This window comes from Coregonus lavaretus, assembly GCF_964263955.1.
Source record: "Coregonus lavaretus genome assembly, contig: HAP1_SCAFFOLD_4026, whole genome shotgun sequence".
Lineage (NCBI taxonomy): Eukaryota > Metazoa > Chordata > Actinopteri > Salmoniformes > Salmonidae > Coregonus > Coregonus lavaretus.
In genome coordinates, this window is record NW_028160738.1 from 3,152 (window position 1) to 21,083 (window position 17,932).

A 17,932-nucleotide genomic window follows, 5' to 3' on the forward strand; every position below is an offset into this window, starting at 1 on the left:
GGAGGGTGGAGGGTGAGGGGGATGGAGGGTGGAGGGTGAGGTGTAGGGAGGGTGAGGGGAATGAGTGTGAGGCGGATGGAGGGTGGAGGGTGAGGGGGATGGAGGGTGGAGGGTGAGGTGTAGGGAGGGTGAGGGAAGGGGAGGGTGAGGGGGATGGAGGGTGGAGGGTGAGGGGGATGGAGGGTGAGGTGTAGGGAGGGTGAGGGGAGGGTGAGGGGGATGGAGGGTGGAGGGTGAGGGGGATGGAGGGTGGAGGGTGAGGTGTAGGGAGGGTGAGGGGAGGGTGAGGGGGATGGAGGGTGGAGGGTGAGGTGTAGGGAGGGTGAGGGGGATGGAGGGTCATCACAACAACATCTATTCTGAGCCACATGGTGGTAGAGCAGAGACAGAAGGCCAGGGTCAGAGTAAAGGTTATAGGTGTGTGTACCTGAGTGAGTGGAAATCGGAGAGTGTGGTCACAGTTAGGGCTAGCCATGTTTCCAGCTACCCTGGATCAGTTAGGAAGAAGTGCCTTGGTCAAGGGCAACATAACATCTTTCACATTGTCGGCTCCTGGTTCCAACCAACGACCTTTTCGGTTACAGTGTATGTGTGTGTTGAAGTCCATTCCCTTACCTGACCATGTAGTCATTGCGGATCAGCAGCAGGTGCTGCATCAGAGACAGGAAGTGTGTTTCAGCCTTGGAGTCTTTGACCGTGTTCATCACGATCTGGAACACCTCCATCACGTCAGTAGGACCGCACGGTTAAGGACTACAACCACATGAGGGGTCAGAGGGGCCAATGGAACACAATTTACCCTAGTACAAAAACTTTGCTAACCTTATTTCTGGTATGTCATTCAATGATATCAATGAGAGAAGGAGTCAGGAGAGAAAGAGTCAGGAGAGAAAGAGTCAGGAGAGAAAGAGTCAGGAGGAGGAGGAGACAGGAGGAGGAGAAGGCAGGGGAGAAAGAGACAGGAGGAGGAGGAGGAGGAGGCAGGAGAGAAAGAGTCAGGAGGAGGAGGAGACAGGAGGAGGAGAAGGCAGGGGAGAAAGAGACAGGAGGAGGAGGCAGGAGAGAAAGAGTCATGAGAGAAAGAGTCATGAGAGAAAGAGTCATGAGAGAAAGAGTCAGGGGAGAAAGAGTCATGAGGAGGAGGAGACAGGAGAGAAGACAAGTATGGGGGTACATCTCTATGATGAAACATGAGGTAGAAGAGACAGACCCCTTGTGGCTGGAAATAGGAAAAAAAAGTAATAATTCACAGCATCAACACTGAAAAATTCTGCTGTTACTACAAATATATATTATTCTGTTTAGTGACAATGCTAATGATCCTCCTTAAATGTGCAGGAGTAGTCAATGTATATGCAGTAGTCAATGTATATGAAGCAATATACAAATGTAAAAGCCAAAGAGCTCAAAGCTGTTTAACAGTTTGATATAAAACTTTTGTCCGTTCCTTATCAATTTATAACTGTGATCAAATGTATCAGAACCAAATCAATTAAGGTAAAATAAAAGCACTGTGGAAATCCTTGTTTTTGTGTGAGAAATTATTATGGCACCTTGGAGCCACCTGGTGGACAGTGACGTTTAAAAAGAAGAGTCTCAGTCGGGGCCTCAACTTACTGTGTAATAGGGTGCCTTATTCCTTATATAGTGCACTACCCTACAGGCCCTGATAAACAGAAGGAACATACAGGGAATAGGGTGCTATTTGACACAGCCATACTATAAACTCCTATCACTGTGACATCTGAACAAGCTGCCCTATGTAGAGGGACTATTTGAGCCTCTCTGAAGCGGAAGGATATTCCATCTCGATGCGCACGTCATTGAGGCGGGCCTGGAGTTCTTCAGAGTCATCCTCAGCCTGCTCGTCAAAAACACTGAGCTGCACCCTCAGCTCCTCATTCTCAATGGTCCGAATCTCCTACAGGGGAGAAGTAAAGGGGGGTCAATACAACTCACCACAGCCCTGAACTTCAAGATAAACATCAGTTTCCAATGGTTCAGAATAAGTTTGAGAGTTAGTGTGTGTGTGTGTGAGACTCACAGTCAGCAGGTCTCGTAGGCCCAGTCTCTGTAGTTCTGAGCGGATGTGGATCCTGTAGTCCAGCTCTTCTCCTCGACTGATGAGAGCGTTGATGAGTTGCATACAGCCATTCTTCAGGGCGATGTTGGGCTTGTTCATACCGGAGAGGAGTGGCTGAAACCGCTCAATGTCCTGCTTCTCTGCCTCCTCAGTGATGGCCTCCAGAACACGCTCATGACTAGAGAGAGAGTTACACACATTAATACACAGAAACTTACACACACACACACACACACACACACACACACACACACACACACACACACACTGATTACACCAAACATTAATAACAATTTCCTAATATTGAGTTTCACCCCGCCTTTTGCCCTCAGAACAGCCTCAATTCGTCGGGGCATGGACTCTACAAGTTGTCGAAAGCGTTCCACAGGGATGCTGGCCCATGTTGACTCCAATGCTTCCCACAGTTGTCAAGTTGGCTGGATGTCCTTTGAGTGGTGGACCATTCTTGATACACACAGGAAACTGTTGAGCGTGAAAAACGTTGCAGTTCCTGACACACTCAAACCGGTGCGCCTGGCACCTACTACCATACCCTGTTCAAAGGCACTTCAATATTTTGTCTTGTCCATTCACCCTCTGAATGGCACACATACACAATCCATGTCTCAATTGTCTCAAGGCTTAAAAATCCTTCTTTAACCTGTCTCCTCCCCTTCATCTACACTGATTGAAGTGGATTTAACAAGTGACATCAATAAGGGATCATAGCTTTCACCTGGATTTACCTGGTCAGTCGATATCATGGAAAGAGCAGGTGTTCCTAATGTTTTGTATACACACATACAGTCTCCCTCTCCCACACACACACACACACACACACACACACACACACACACAGTCTCACTCTCCCACACACACACACTTACAGGTTGTCAGGTTGTTCCAGGATGCAGATGGCCGAGAGCAGTTTGACCACGTCCACCATCATGTGAGGAACTCTGGGGTTGATGGCTCGGACCAACAGAGGGATACCCTCGGGAGACGTCAACATGGCCTTCAGACCATATTTGTTGTTCATGAAGGCTTTGAGACAGCGCACAATCTCATGTTGACACTTCACTCCCATATTCCTATATGACAGGAGGAGAGAAGAGAGAGAGAGAAAGGTGTGTTACTGCATGGGCAACGGATTACATACAAAACAGGTGACTTGCACATCTATTGCAGAATGCAAATCTATTGCAGAAGGTAATGGGTTCAAGGGGTAAGATGGTGTTGATATCTTACGGGTACTCATCCTTCTCCTCCTGGATCTTCTTCATGATGTTGAGCAGCAGAGCCAGGCCCTCGTCTCCAAAGTTCTGCACCCAGCTGACAGGATTGTTGTTGAGGGAGACCCGGAGTGACTCCAGACAGCCCAGGAGCTGTGCGTCTCTGGGCTCCGTCCTCAGCTCCTGGATGTACATTATGGCTGACTTGGAGCATTCCTTCTGGCTCTGACCCTATCACACACACACGGTATTAGTATATTGAGCATATATAGAGGACAAGTTACCGCTGTCCTAAGTCTACTGTTATCCCAGTAACACAACCTTTGTTACTCACAGCTTTAGATGTGTGGAGGTATTGAGAAACCATCTCTCGTTTGATGGAGATGTCTTTTGCCCGCAGAGGCCGCTGCTTTTCGTCATTCAAGTTCATATCCACCTGGGGAGGGGGAGAGAGAGAGATCGTAGAGTGAGCATCCCAAAAGAGCCTACAGTTCACACACACACTCAGTCCACACTCATACACATCCTTATCCTTTCTCTCTCCCACCAGCATCTACAAAGTCAGTATCTCTGTATTTAACCCTCTCTCCCACCAGCATCTACAAAGTCAGTATCTCTGTATTTAACCCTCTCTCCCACCAGCCTCTACAAAGTCAGTATCTCTGTATTTAACCCTCTCTCCCACCAGCCTCTACAAAGACAGTATCTCTTTGTTTGACCCTTTCTCTCACCAGCATCTGTTCGAAGAGTTCCAGGACATATTCATCAGGGTGGTCGTGCAGCATGGTCCCCTGGGCAGGCACCTCGTAGTGGGCAGCGTTGGAGTAGCGCTGAGCAGGCGCATGAGGCTTCTCCTTGTCCTTCTTCCTCATGCTGGTGAAGCGCTCCAACTGCAGGGGGTCAAATGCCAGGGGTCAGAGGTCACACAGGGAGATATTAGGGTTATTCCAGATCAACCTGACCTCTTGGATTGGATAGGTCGGGGCAAGGTCAGGGTTGATTTGGGATTGGGCATTAGACTCCAGTGGACATTCAGGCATCATCGATGACTAAATATCACTCTGAAACACCTTGGCTGGAGCTGACAGAGTACTCAATTCATATGTGAGTAAGATGAAGCAGGATCAGAGTGATATCATGAACATCCCAGTTGCCTCCAAAGAGTTATGACAAGGTCTGTCCAATCCTCCTTCATCTCATTCTAGTGTGTAGCATTGATTGTTGCCTGTATAGCTGCAGACAGTGTCAAGATGACAGTGCAGGGACACCAGAGCACTGGCAAGTAAGCTGCACAATGACACAGCAGCTGTGTGAAGCATGGTGATGGCCCATTAGGGTTAGGGACAGGCTAGGTTTTCACAGGACACAGAGGTAGCTGGCAAGGGGGGAGCCAGGCAGGTAGGTAACACATGCGCCGTCCAACATGTGTTGAACCAACCAGCGTGAGTAGTACAGACAACTACATGGCTGTGTTATTATGGGGTGTTAGTGTAACAATCAGGCTGGTATGGATGAATGGAGGGGCAGGGGGTTAGTGGTGGGCTACAGGGTAAGGTGAGATGAGATGCAACCAAGACACTGATCAGATCACTGAGATGATGTTGGATCACAAACAACCTACCTCATCAGGAATCAGTCGTTTGATATTCTGTACAGAGGGGGGGGGCGGAGGGAGGACGAGAGAATGAGGGAAAGGAGGAGAAACAAATGGGGAGATTGAACAGGAGAAAAGAGAGGGACAATGAGGGAGACGGGGAGATAGAAGGGAAGAAAAGGGGTGGGGGAGAGATGAAAGGATAAATTAGGATCAGGCAGGATTATCTCTACAGAGGTCATTATTAATAATTGATCACAGGAGGACAGAGGGGAATATAGGCTACAGATAGATCACAATCACTCTACAAGATCACTTCATTAAAACACTGACTGTTACACATCACACTGGATCAATCTAGAACATGTAAATGTAGATTAGCGCACTAATTCCTCTGGTATCAAGTTAGGGATCATCTGAAACTTTCTAAAGGCAGGGATTGATATTCTGAGATTAGGGGATTTCAGATTTTTAGACAGGTTTATTGCAGAATCACAATACAATTGCACTTGTAAATTTTTGCCACAAGGTGTCAGGCTACACCAATTAATGTCCTGGTGATGGCAGCATCTCACATATTTTTGACTGGTAGTGTATATATACACTACCAGTCAAAAGTTTGGACACACCTACTCATTCAAGGGTATTTCTTTATTTTACTATTTTCTACATTGTAGAATAATAGTGAAGACATCAAAACTATGAAATGACACATATGTAATCATGTAGTAACCAAAAAAGTGTTTAAAAAATCTAAATATATTTTAGATTCTTCAAATAGCCACCCTTTGCCTTGACAGCTTTGCAAACTCTTGGCATTCTCTCAACCAGCTTCACGTGGAATGCTTTTCCAACAGTCTTGATGGAGTTCCCACATATGCTGAGCACTTGTTGGCTGCTTTTCCTTCACTCTGCGGTCTAACTCATCCCAAACCATCCCAATTGGGTTGAGGTCAGGGGATTGTGGAGGCAAGGTCATCTGATGCAACACTCCATCACTCTCCTTCTTGGTAAAATACCCCTTACACAGCCTGGAGGTGTGTTGGGTCATTGTCCTGTTGAAAAACAAATGATAGTCCCAATAAGCCCAAACCAGATGGGATGGCGTATCGCTGCAGAATGCTGTGGTAGCCATGCTGGTTAAAGCACCCACACACCATAACACCTCCTCCTCCATGCTTTACGGTGGGAAATACACATGCGGAGATCATCCGTTCACCCACACCGCGTCTCACAAAGACACGACGGTTGGAACCAAAAATCTCCAATTTGGACTCCAGACCAAAGGACACATTTCCACCAGTCTAATGTCCATTGCTCATGTTTCTTGGCCCAAGCAGGTCTCTTCTTATTATTGGTGTCCTTAAGTAGTGGCTTCTTTGCAGCAATTTGCAGCATATTTTGATTTGTTTAACACTTCTTTGGATACTACATGATTCCATGTGTTATTTCATAGTTATGATGTCTTCAGTATTATTCTACAATGTAGAAAATAGTAAAACAATTAAGAAAAAGCCTTGAATGAGTAGGTGTGTCCAAACTTTTGACTGGTAGTGTATATATTTACCCAACAATATAAGCTGATCTACCCCCCCCAAAAAATAAAATAAAAAAATTAACGTTGCTCACTTCCTAAGGATGCATTTCTCAAGATATCAGCACGTATATGGTAGGCCTAATAATCCATTAAGATACTTCACTTCACAGCCAAGATAAGCCACAAATGAGATACATTATTATGTTCCAAACATTCAATCAAATACATCTTTATTATGCCATAGACCAATTATTTTAGTCCTGGTTTACAGCAAATGATAAGTCAAAGTGCTGTAACATACAGTTGAAGTCGGAAGTTTACATACACTTAGGTTGGAGTCATTAAAACTTGTTTTTCAACCACTCCACATATTTCTTGTTAACAAACTATAGTTTTGGCTAGTCGGTTAGGACATCTACATTTCTGCATGACACAAGTAATTTTTCCAACAATTGTTTACATACAGTTTATTTTCACTTATAATTCACAGTATCACAATTCCTGTGGGTCAGAAGTTTACATACACTAAGTTGACTTTGCCTTTAAACATACACAAAAAAATAAATGTATGCACACATGACTGTAAGTCGCTTTGGATAAAAGCGTCTGCTAAATGGCATATTATATTATTTATTATAAACAGATTGGAAAATTCCAGAAAATGATGATGTCGTGGCTTTAGAAGCTTCTGATAGGCTAATTGACATAATTTGAGTCAATTGGAGGTGTACCTGTGGATGTATTTCAAGGCCTACCTTCAAACTCAGTGCCGCTTTGCTTGACATCATGTGAAAATCAAAATAAATCAGCCAAGACCTCAGGAAAAAAATTGTAGACCTCCACAAGTCTGGTTCATCCTTGGGAGAAATTTCCAAACGCCTGAAGGTACCATGTTCATCTGTACAAACAATAGTATGCAAGTATAAACACCATGGGACCACGCAGACGTCATACCGCTCAGGAAGGAGACGCGTTCTGTCTCCTAGAAATGAACGTACTTTGGTGCGGAAAGTGCAAATCAATCCCAGAACAACAGCAAAGGACCTTATGAAGATGCTGGAGGAAACAGGTACAAAAGTATCTATATCCACAGTAAAACGAGTCCTATAATCGACATAACCTGAAAGGCCGCTCAGCAAGGAAGAAGCCACTGCTCCAAAACCGCCATAAAAAAAGCCAGACTACGGTTTGCAACTGCACATGGGGACAAAGATCGTAATTTTTGGAGAAATGTCCTCTGGTCTGATGAAACAAAAATAGAACTGTTTGGCAATAATGACCATCGTTATGTTTGGAGGAAAAAGGGGGTGCTTGCAAGCCGAAGAACACCATCCCAACCGTGAAGCACGGGGGTTGCAGCATCATGCTGTGGGGGTGCTTTGCTGCAGGAGGGACTGGTGCACTTCACAAAATAGATGGCATCATGAGGAAGGAAAATTATGTGGATATATTGAAGCAACATCTCAAGACATCATTCAGGAAGTTAAAGCTTGGTCACAAATGGGTCTTCCAAATGAACAATGACCCCAAGCATACTTCCAAAGTTGTGGCAAAATGGCTTAAGGACAACAAAGTCAAGGTATTGGAGTGGCCATTACAAAGCCCCGACCTCAATCCTAAAGAAAATGTGTGGGCAGAACTGAAAAGGCGTGTGCGAGCAAGGGGGCCTACAAACCTGACTCAGTTACACCAGCTCTGTCAGGAGGAATGGGCCAAAATTCACCCAACTTATTGTGGGAAGCTTGTGGAAGGCTACCCGAAACATTTGACCCACGTTAAACAATTGAAAGGCAATGCTACCAAATACTAACTGAGTGTATGTAAACTTCTGACCCACTGGGAATGTGATGAAGGAAATAAAAGCTGAAATAAATCATTCTCTCTACTATTATTCTGACATTTCACATTCTTAAAATAAAGTGGTGAACCTAACTGACCTAAGACAGGGAATATTTACGAGGATTAAATGTCAGGAATTGTGAAAAACTGAGTTTAAATGTATTTGGCTAAGGTGTATGAAAACTTCCGACTTCAACTGTACATCCCACATGCATTTGACTAACAGACATTAGCCAGTATGGCTGTCCAACGCTCCAACATCTGGAGCCAATTAGCAACTACCCAGAACATGGGGGTCAGAGGTCACAGAACACACACTGACCATCACAACCCTCCTCTACGGCTTCAAACAGTCATCCTTCTGGACAAGACACCACATCTTTCACTGGGCCGGGCCAGCCCCCTCCCCTCCATGCCAGTCCTGCTAGACTCTCCTTCGTCCTCTTCTCCGTCCAAGCACTCTTGCTCTCCTACTCTCTCACTTTAGTTTCTTTCACAGGCTTCAGTGATCAGCTCTCTCGTCAACAGAAAAAAGTTAAATTAGCCTACGCATTCTCTCTCACCTCCCAACTCTCTCAATGGTATGCAGACAAGGGCAGACACACACACACACACAGTGCAAACAAGGGACTGGTGTTTGCTGTTGTGACTATTTTATGGATTCCACACAAATTCAATTTGAGAGAGCTGCTCATTAGTCAATAGTCAGAGAAAAACAATTAGCCTAAATCCCAACATAGAGTGTATCCTTACAGCACACCATCTCCACATCTTCTATCCCTCCATCCCTCCCTTCCATTCTCTCCATCCCTCCTCCCAGTCTCTCCCGAGTCACCCAGCTGATTGGACCAGGGCCACAGTGTCGTCTTTTTTTGATTACTTTCTCAACTTTCAATCTCGTTACCTTCTGACAACTTTCTCTCTAACATTGAGATTGGTCTCAGCCATCCCAGCCAAAGACTATGACCCTCATCATAGAACTAGAAGGCCATGTCTGCAGCTAGACTGGAATGGAAACACCCTGTGTTGTATTTTGTGTTTATAACCTTCTGTTTCTATGGCATTGGGCTGACATTAGCTGGCGCCCTTAAGGAGTGTTCAGTCTCCATGTCTACTATTTCTTACAGAGTTCATACACATTTTGACAGATGGAATTTCATGACTTGTCCATGACTTAACTTTTAAATGTAACTACATGTAATCCCCGAAAGTATTTATTTATCATGAGAGGACCGTAAAAAATAACTAATAATGCTGCATACTCCAAGAAAGGTTAAATCTCACCTTTCTGGTAAAAATAGTTGTAAATTGCTGAGGTGTAGTCACTTTTGAGGACAAATATGATATGAAAATGAAATATTTCCTATTCAACAAAACTGTATGAATAAGGCTTGAAATGACATATGCTTTCTAAGTATATAATAATCAAATTATGAAGCCACTAACTACAAGATTGTAAAATAAATATTTGTATGTTTAGTGTTACAGAAAATGTGCATATTTTCTAAAGGTCAAAACATCTGCCTCCTGAACTGGTTAGGAACTTGCCTTTCATCTTATATTAATCTTCTACATCTATGACAAACAGAAAGTGTTTATTGTTTAAAATCTATGAATTATTTTAGATGAATGGCTATAACTCAATCTCTGAATGTACTATAGTGATGCAACCACTCTCTCCTGCTGCACTATGATGTAATGACTGCAGGCAGTGGCTGTGACGTAGGGTTCAGCCAGGAGTTGATGGACAGTCTGAAGAGCGAATGAAATGGTAGGAGGGACATCCCAGCTTCAAGTGGTTTCAGATTTCACATCCTACATCACAGTGCTATTGCTCAATGCAAGCCATTTCAATTTACAGTGTCCACAGATCGATTTATAAGCAAAAAATGTCAGTCGGAACCGGTAGCAGAACCAAGAAAGTCCCCTAAACTGGTTTTAACCAAATTTCTATGACCAACAATTGCCGGTGTCTCTATGTATGTATAAAAAAGTAAACGTAATGTGGTACTGAAACTTGAAGGCTGCTCTCTGATCCCATGTAAAATCTCCTCTCCCACAAAGTACCGGTTAGGCTACTGTATAAAACCCATGGTCAATCCTCAGTCTGGAGAGCTACTGGGAGTGCAGGCTTTTGATCCAACCCTGCTCAAACACATCAGAGCTAGTTTATCAAGGTCTGGTTGAGCCGCTCATTTTTAAAATGTGGTTTGTTTGAGGGAGACAGGAATAAAAGCCTGCACACCCATTAGCTCTCTTGGAGGATGGCTGACCACATTACAACATTACAACCAAATATGTTTTATGTCTTCATTCAATATATCAAATATTAAATGGCTATGGTAGGTTACAAATCTTTTTATTCATCTGAAGCAGGGCCACACATTTTCTTCAGGAAATGTACCTTTTCTAGTTTAGTCATATTTATCTTAACTAAGTGTTTACTTTGCAGGCTGACTAGCATCTATTGAGTTGCAATGTCACATACATTAGATACATACTTCCAGTTGATTTGGGTATGTACAAAGCAAGTTTTGAAGCCACTTAATCCAAAAGAAAGGCAACATCAACATTTTTTCCTAAAATTGAGGTTCACGATTCACAAATTATTATTTTGATTCATATGATTCGATTCAACACGATTGAACAGAATACCAACTAATACAATGGGAAAATGAATCGTTAATTTGGTCAAAAATAATAATTTCAATGAATTATATGAATTGTTCAAAAAAGTAAATCAACTTTGTATGGCCTTATTCACGAGTGTTGGTGGAACGTTTTTGGGGACATGACGAAAACATGAATACATGCTAATACTAGCTAAACAGTTAACTAGAGAGATAACTAGCCAGGTGACAAGATACTGTACGTTTTTAACTGGCTACCTAGTTAGTCGGTTCGCTATTATATTTTATAGGCTAAGCCTACCAGCTGCTGCAATGTCTGACTGTCTCAGCCGCGCTAAAGTGGAATAAAAACTGTGCCTAAATAAATGACAACAGAAATTATTACATTAATTTCCATGACTTTTCGGATTTTATCATTTTCCAAAACTTCTCCAGGCCTGGAAAACCTTACGTGACTTTTCCAGGATTTCCATGACTGTACAAACCCTGTTCTTATCAGGACCTTGTGGCTTACACATTTCAAAGGAACGGAGTGGGAGTCACCCTACCTCGCTCAAAAACACACACACACCTTGACTTTGCCATGTTTTAAGATGCCACAGCCAAGTTATCAAATCACTACCTGTTATCACAAGAGAACTCATACACTGTGGGCATCACCGCAAAACACAGTCAAACACACTCATGTGAACTGTGAACACATAACGACACGTACACAAACTGACTGCACATTGATGTAGATAACATAGACGTTATCACACAGGGAGGAGCAGCATTGGTTCAAAAGAGTCAATAGTAAGCAGGGATTAAATTAAAATATGTCCCCTACTGCCAGTGTCCTAGCCTTGTTGTCGCCAAGCTTATAGAGATGCCATCCCTCTGGCAGGAAGGATGCTCTGATCTGATGTAGGCCTAGTTTGTTTGTCACCTATTAGTGGCTTAGATCAGTGTCTCCCAACCAGGAGTACTAGGACTAGGCCTACCCACAGGGTGAACTTGAGAAGTATCATGAGACCATAGGCTTACTGGTAAAATGCACATGATGGGGTACTTCAGGAGTACTCCAGGCAGAGCAGAATGTACTTGGTGGTACAGTAACCGAAAAAGGTTGGGAACCACCGGCCTAGATGTTGTGTAAAAAAATACAGGCTGTATCCCAAATGGCATCCTATTCCCTATATAGGGCACTATGGGCCCTGGTCAAAAGAAGTGCCCTATAAAGAGAATAGGGTGCCATTTGGGAAGCTACCACAGAGCTGGTAATGAGACTACATGTGTAATGGTCCTTCTATAGCACATCATGACCACTAATGGTGTTCTGATACAGTCAGTGAGTACGTTTACATGCACACTAATAATTCGATATTAAACTGATTATGGCAGTAGGCCGAGTACGGAAATAGTCATGCACATTTACATTTTAGTCATTTAGATGTTATCCAGAGCGACTTACAGGAGCAATTAGGGTTAAGTGCCTTGCTCAAGGGCATCGACAGATACTTCACCTAGTTGGCTCTGGGATTTGAACCAGCAACCTTTCGGTTAACCACTAGGCTACTTGCCGCCCTTTACTCTGCTTATCTTAATCGCCGTAAGGTCAAAATCGAAGTAAGCATACGCCGATTACAACACCTGGTTTTCTGAGCAATCTTTCAAATTATTAGGACATGTAAACAGCTTAAATTGGCAGTCCAGTGGGTTTTTTGATCTGTGCAAGTGCCAGCATTGGTAAAAAACTGAAGTCAGTTTAGAAATAGTTTTCACATACAAGCTTTATATGTCTAAATAGGTTTCTCCAAAATAACATGGTCGCTGTGGTAGAACGTTTGTTCTGATTGGTGATCATCTGCATTTATTTAAGTCCCATCAGGAAGCCCGATTTCAGATGTGTCAATGGAAACAGGATTATTAGGGAAATCGTTCTTGCAAAGCGTGTAAACATTTTCAACTATTATATTAATCTGACTATCTACAGTCATCGTATTGTGTCCATGCTCAGTGTGTTGACCAGGCTAATTGGCCTTCGCCTCTTGCAGTGAACACTGATCTGATCACCCTCTACTCTATAGGGCAGTTTCCACTTACACTGACATAAACACACACAGGCACAAAAGCATATGCGCAGCTATTCTTAAAGCAGCTGATGCCAAGTTGGTGCCATTTAACCCACTAGGCCGGAAACATCAGCATGAGGAAACAGTAACAAGGAACTTGGGGTAATCAGACAGGAAACAGTGTGTGTGTTTGTATATATATCTGAGCGCGAGTCCAAAAGTACAAAATATATATTACCCCACCACACACAGAGAGAGACGTGAGAAAGAGAGCTCTGCTAAATAGAACAAGAGAGAAAGAGAAAGCAAGAGAGAGCTAGAGAGCAGAAAGAGAGCTAGAGAGAGCTAGAGAGCAGACAGAGAGCTAGAGAGCTAGAAAGCTAGAGAGCTAGAGAGCGCTAGAGAGCGCTAGAGAGCTAGAAAGCTAGAAAGCTAGAAAGCTAGAGAGCTAGAGAAAGAGCTAGAGAGAGCTAGAGAGCTAGAGAGAGAAAGCGAGAGAGAGAGCGCTAGAGAGCGAGAGAGCAGAGGGAGAGCAGAGACAGAGCTAGAGGGAGAGCAGAGACAGAGCTAGAGGGAGAGCAGAAACAGAGCTAGAGGGAGAGCAGAAACAGAGCTAGAGGGAGAGCAGAAACAGAGCTAGAGGGAGAGCAGAGACAGAGCTAGAGGGAGAGCAGAGACAGAGCTAGAGGGAGAGCAGAAACAGAGCTAGAGGGAGAGCAGAGACAGAGCTAGAGGGAGAGCAGAAACAGAGCTAGAGGGAGAGCAGAAACAGAGCTAGAGGGAGAGCAGAGAGCGAGCTAGAGGGAGAGCAGAGACAGAGCTAGAGGGAGAGCAGAGACAGAGCTAGAGGGAGAGCAGAGACAGAGCTAGAGGGAGAGCAGAGACAGAGCTAGAGGGAGAGCAGAAACAGAGCTAGAGGGAGAGCAGAGACAGAGCTAGAGGGAGAGCAGAGACAGAGCTAGAGGGAGAGCAGAAACAGAGCTAGAGGGAGAGCAGAAACAGAGCTAGAGGGAGAGCAGAGAGCGAGCTAGAGGGAGAGCAGAAACAGAGCTAGAGGGAGAGCAGAAACAGAGCTAGAGGGAGAGCAGAAACAGAGCTAGAGGGAGAGCAGAAACAGAGCTAGAGGGAGAGCAGAAACAGAGCTAGAGGGAGAGCAGAGAGCGAGCTAGAGGGAGAGCAGAGACAGAGCTAGAGGGAGAGCAGAGACAGAGCTAGAGGGAGAGCAGAGACAGAGCTAGAGGGAGAGCAGAGACAGAGCTAGAGGGAGAGCAGAGACAGAGCTAGAGGGAGAGCAGAGACAGAGCTAGAGGGAGAGCAGAGACAGAGCTAGAGGGAGAGCAGAAACAGAGCTAGAGGGAGAGCAGAAACAGAGCTAGAGGGAGAGCAGAGAGCGAGCTAGAGGGAGAGCAGAGACAGAGCTAGAGGGAGAGCAGAAACAGAGCTAGAGGGAGAGCAGAGACAGAGCTAGAGGGAGAGCAGAAACAGAGCTAGAGGGAGAGCAGAAACAGAGCTAGAGGGAGAGCAGAGACAGAGCTAGAGGGAGAGCAGAAACAGAGCTAGAGGGAGAGCAGAAACAGAGCTAGAGGGAGAGCAGAGACAGAGCTAGAGGGAGAGCAGAAACAGAGCTAGAGGGAGAGCAGAAACAGAGCTAGAGGGAGAGCAGAGACAGAGCTAGAGGGAGAGCAGAGACAGAGCTAGAGGGAGAGCAGAAACAGAGCTAGAGGGAGAGCAGAAACAGAGCTAGAGGGAGAGCAGAGACAGAGCTAGAGGGAGAGCAGAGACAGAGCTAGAGGGAGAACTAGAGAGCAGAGCTAGAGGGAGAAAACAAGATAACACACACAGACACTCCGTTTGATAATGATTTTACAGCCAGTGTTGGGATGTGTTATTAGTAATTTCCCTTTAGAGAAAAACAGAGGTCAGAGGCAACCTTTTCATAGTTCAGTAATGCCACAATGAGTTGAGTGAATTGACCCAACTTGCATGTCTAACTGGCAAGCTGTATGATTAAGATTCAATACATAACACCTTCAATTCATTAATAACCACTTTATTTTCCTCATCTCTATCTTTCTCTCTTTCCCTCTCTTCCCTTCTTTCTCTCCCTCTCCTGGACAGGTCTGACTATTTGGAGATCCTTTTCGTAGACAGAGCCTAAAAAACCAGTGATGTCATGGGGAAAATACTGCCAGTTAGATACTTATTTAACCCTAACCCTATTTATATTAACAGAGAAGGAGAAAATGCCTCTCTTCGAGAGAGAGAGTATGTGAGAGCAAGAGAGAGACAAATGGTGGATAGAACAGGAGATTGTGTGTATTGTAATCTACACTGTGACTGTTGATATGGGTGCTTACAGGGTTGCCATGGCTCCCCAGGTGGAAGCTGTGCTCTGTCACAGCATGGGGTTTTCTGGCAGGCGACATGCCTGTGTTAGGGTGACAACACCTCCTGTTTACAACTACAACAGGAAGTCATACTGACATACTTAAAACCTTACTCACCATCCCTACAGCGGGATAACTATCTAGGAAACACAAGCAGCTTTCTTACAACACATACATTGACGGAAAAAAAGTATTTGATCCCCTGCTGATTTTGTACGTTTGCCCACTGACAAAGACATGATCAGTATATCATTTTAATGGTAGGTTTATTTGAACAGTGAGAGACAGAATAACAACAAAAAAATCCAAATACTTTTTTCCCTCATTAAAATGCAATAAGGGATCATAGCTTTCACCTGGTCAGTCTCATGGAAAGAGCAGGTGTTCTTAATGTTTTGTACATGCAGTGTATATTCCGGACTCTGACAATTGCTCGTTCTGATATTTCTTAATGTTTGTTTTTACTTTTTGTACTGCTAGGTATTATTACTGTTGGAGCTAGAAACACAAGCATTTAGCTAGGTATTAATACTGTTGGAGCTAGAAACACACGCATTTAGATAGGTATTATTACTGTTGGAACTAGAAACACAAGCATTTAGCTAGGTATTATTACTGTTGGAGCTAGAAAGGAGCTAGAAACACAAGCATTAAGCTAGGCATTATTACTGTTGGAGCTAAAAACACAAGCATTTAGCTAGGTATTATTGCTGTACTTCGCTCCACAGGTAATATGTCACACATTACATTGGAACAATTTGATTAGTGTAATGTTAGCTAGCTACATAGTTGTCTTTGTATCAAAGATAAAGGTGTAGTATAGAGAAACTATCGAGGTTAGCTAGCCAGCTACATTCGTTCGCAGCGACGCCGTTTTTCAAACAAAGTCAACACTGCAGCCATTGCTAGCTAGCCAACAGTACCAGCTAGCAGTACTGTAGCAACTAAATACAATATCATTTTAGTCAATGAGAATTTTGCAACGTAAAGCTTCACTTTCTGAACATTCGAGATGTGTAGTCCACTTGTGTAGCTAGAATGACTAACTTTGTGCTAGCTAGCCAACGTTTAATTATTTCTGCGTTATGAAAGGAACTAGACACGGACACGAATGATCTGTTTAGTGTATTAACACACTATTGGTAGTTTGTTGTAACCAAGTATTGGTGCTAAACCGTGTGTTATTGGATGCTAACATGCTAATTAGCTATGGCGTCATAGGATACGGTGCCCTGGGCGGTTTTCACAGAAGAATACAGTACCAAGTTAGCTAGCTGAATAAACTAAGTTAGAGTCTATTCCTAGAAAACATTGAACCGCTGTAGTTTACAACAATTATAATTTCTAAAGAGGAAGTTGGGAGAGATATATTTGAGTGTTTCAGTGAAAGGTAAGTGAGGTAGGCCTCGCTCTCTCGCTTCCCCAGATGTTTTGTTAATTTTATTCCGATCTCTTTTGCTTTATTGAAGCCTTTTCTGTAGCCTGTCAACTATGTGTCTGTCTATCCAGACACATAGTGGTCCTCTGTAGCTCAGCTGGTAGAGCACGGCGCTTGTAACGCCAAGGTAGTGGGTTCGATCCCCGGGACCACCCATACACAAAAAAAATGTATGCACGCATGACTGTAAGTCGCTTTGGATAAAAGCGTCTGCTAAATGGCATATTATTATTTATTATTATTATTATCCCTGTTCTCTCCTCTCTGCACAGGCCATACAAACGCTTCACACCACGTGGCTGCTGCCCTCTAATCTGGTGGTCCCTGCGCGCACGACCCACGTGGAGTTCCAGGTCTCCAGCAGCCTCTGGAACTGCCGTTCTGCGGCCAACAAGGCAGAGTTCATCTCAGCCTATGCTACCCTCCAGTCCCTCGACTTCTTGGCGCTGACGGAAACATGGATTACCACAGAAAAAACACTGCTACTCCTACTGCTCTTTCCTCGTCTGATCATGTGTTCTCGCATACCCCGAGAGCATCTGGTCAGCGCGGCGGTGGCACAGGAATCCTCATCTCTCCCAAGTGGACATTCTCTCTTTTCCCCCTGACCCATCTGTCTATCTCCTCATTTGAATTCCATGCCGTCACAGTCACTAGCCCATTCAAGCTTAACATCCTTATCATTTATCGCCCTCCAGGTTCCCTTGGAGAGTTCATCAATGAGCTTGACGCCTTGATAAGTTCCTTTCCTGAAGATGGCTCACCCCTCACAGTTCTGGGTGACTTTAACCTCCCTACGTCTGCGTTTGACTCATTTCTCTCTGCCTCCTTCTTTCCACTCCTTTCCTCTTTTGACCTCATCCTCTCACCGTCCCCCCCTACTCACAAGGCAGGCAATACCTTCGCTCTCTCCCTCCCGCTACTCTCTCCTCTTCCATCCTATCATCTCTTCCTTCTGCTAAATCATTCTCCCTCCGATCTCCTGATTCTGCCTCCTCAACCCTCCTCTCCTCCCTTTCTGCATCTTTTGACTCTCTATGTCCCCTATCCTCCCGGCCGGCTCGGTCCTCCCCTCCTGCTCCGTGGCTTGACGACTCATTGCAAGCTCACAGAACAGGGCTCCGGGCAGCCGAGCGGA

General features: G+C 44.4%; 1 protein-coding gene across 2 annotated transcripts in view; it reads right to left on the reverse strand.

The window, feature by feature from the left end:
* Nucleotides 1-565: 565 nt before the first annotated feature.
* LOC311121500 (protein diaphanous homolog 1-like) overlaps nt 566-17,932 on the reverse strand; it is a 46,486-nt gene continuing 29,119 nt past the window's right edge. Inside the window, exons 2-9 of one of the 2 annotated variants that reach the window (XM_084195982.1) lie at nt 4,937-4,963; nt 4,047-4,205; nt 3,650-3,751; nt 3,332-3,546; nt 2,971-3,174; nt 2,045-2,261; nt 1,803-1,921; nt 567-732 (exon numbers count right to left, since the gene is read on the reverse strand). In XM_084195982.1, the coding sequence (XP_084052108.1) occupies nt 612-732; nt 1,803-1,921; nt 2,045-2,261; nt 2,971-3,174; nt 3,332-3,546; nt 3,650-3,751; nt 4,047-4,205; nt 4,937-4,963 (1,164 nt within the window). In that variant the 3' untranslated portion in view covers nt 567-611. Of the gene's footprint in view, nt 733-1,802; nt 1,922-2,044; nt 2,262-2,970; nt 3,175-3,331; nt 3,547-3,649; nt 3,752-4,046; nt 4,206-4,936; nt 4,964-17,932 lie in introns of both variants that reach the window. The other variant, XM_084195983.1, reaches the window with a different exon arrangement.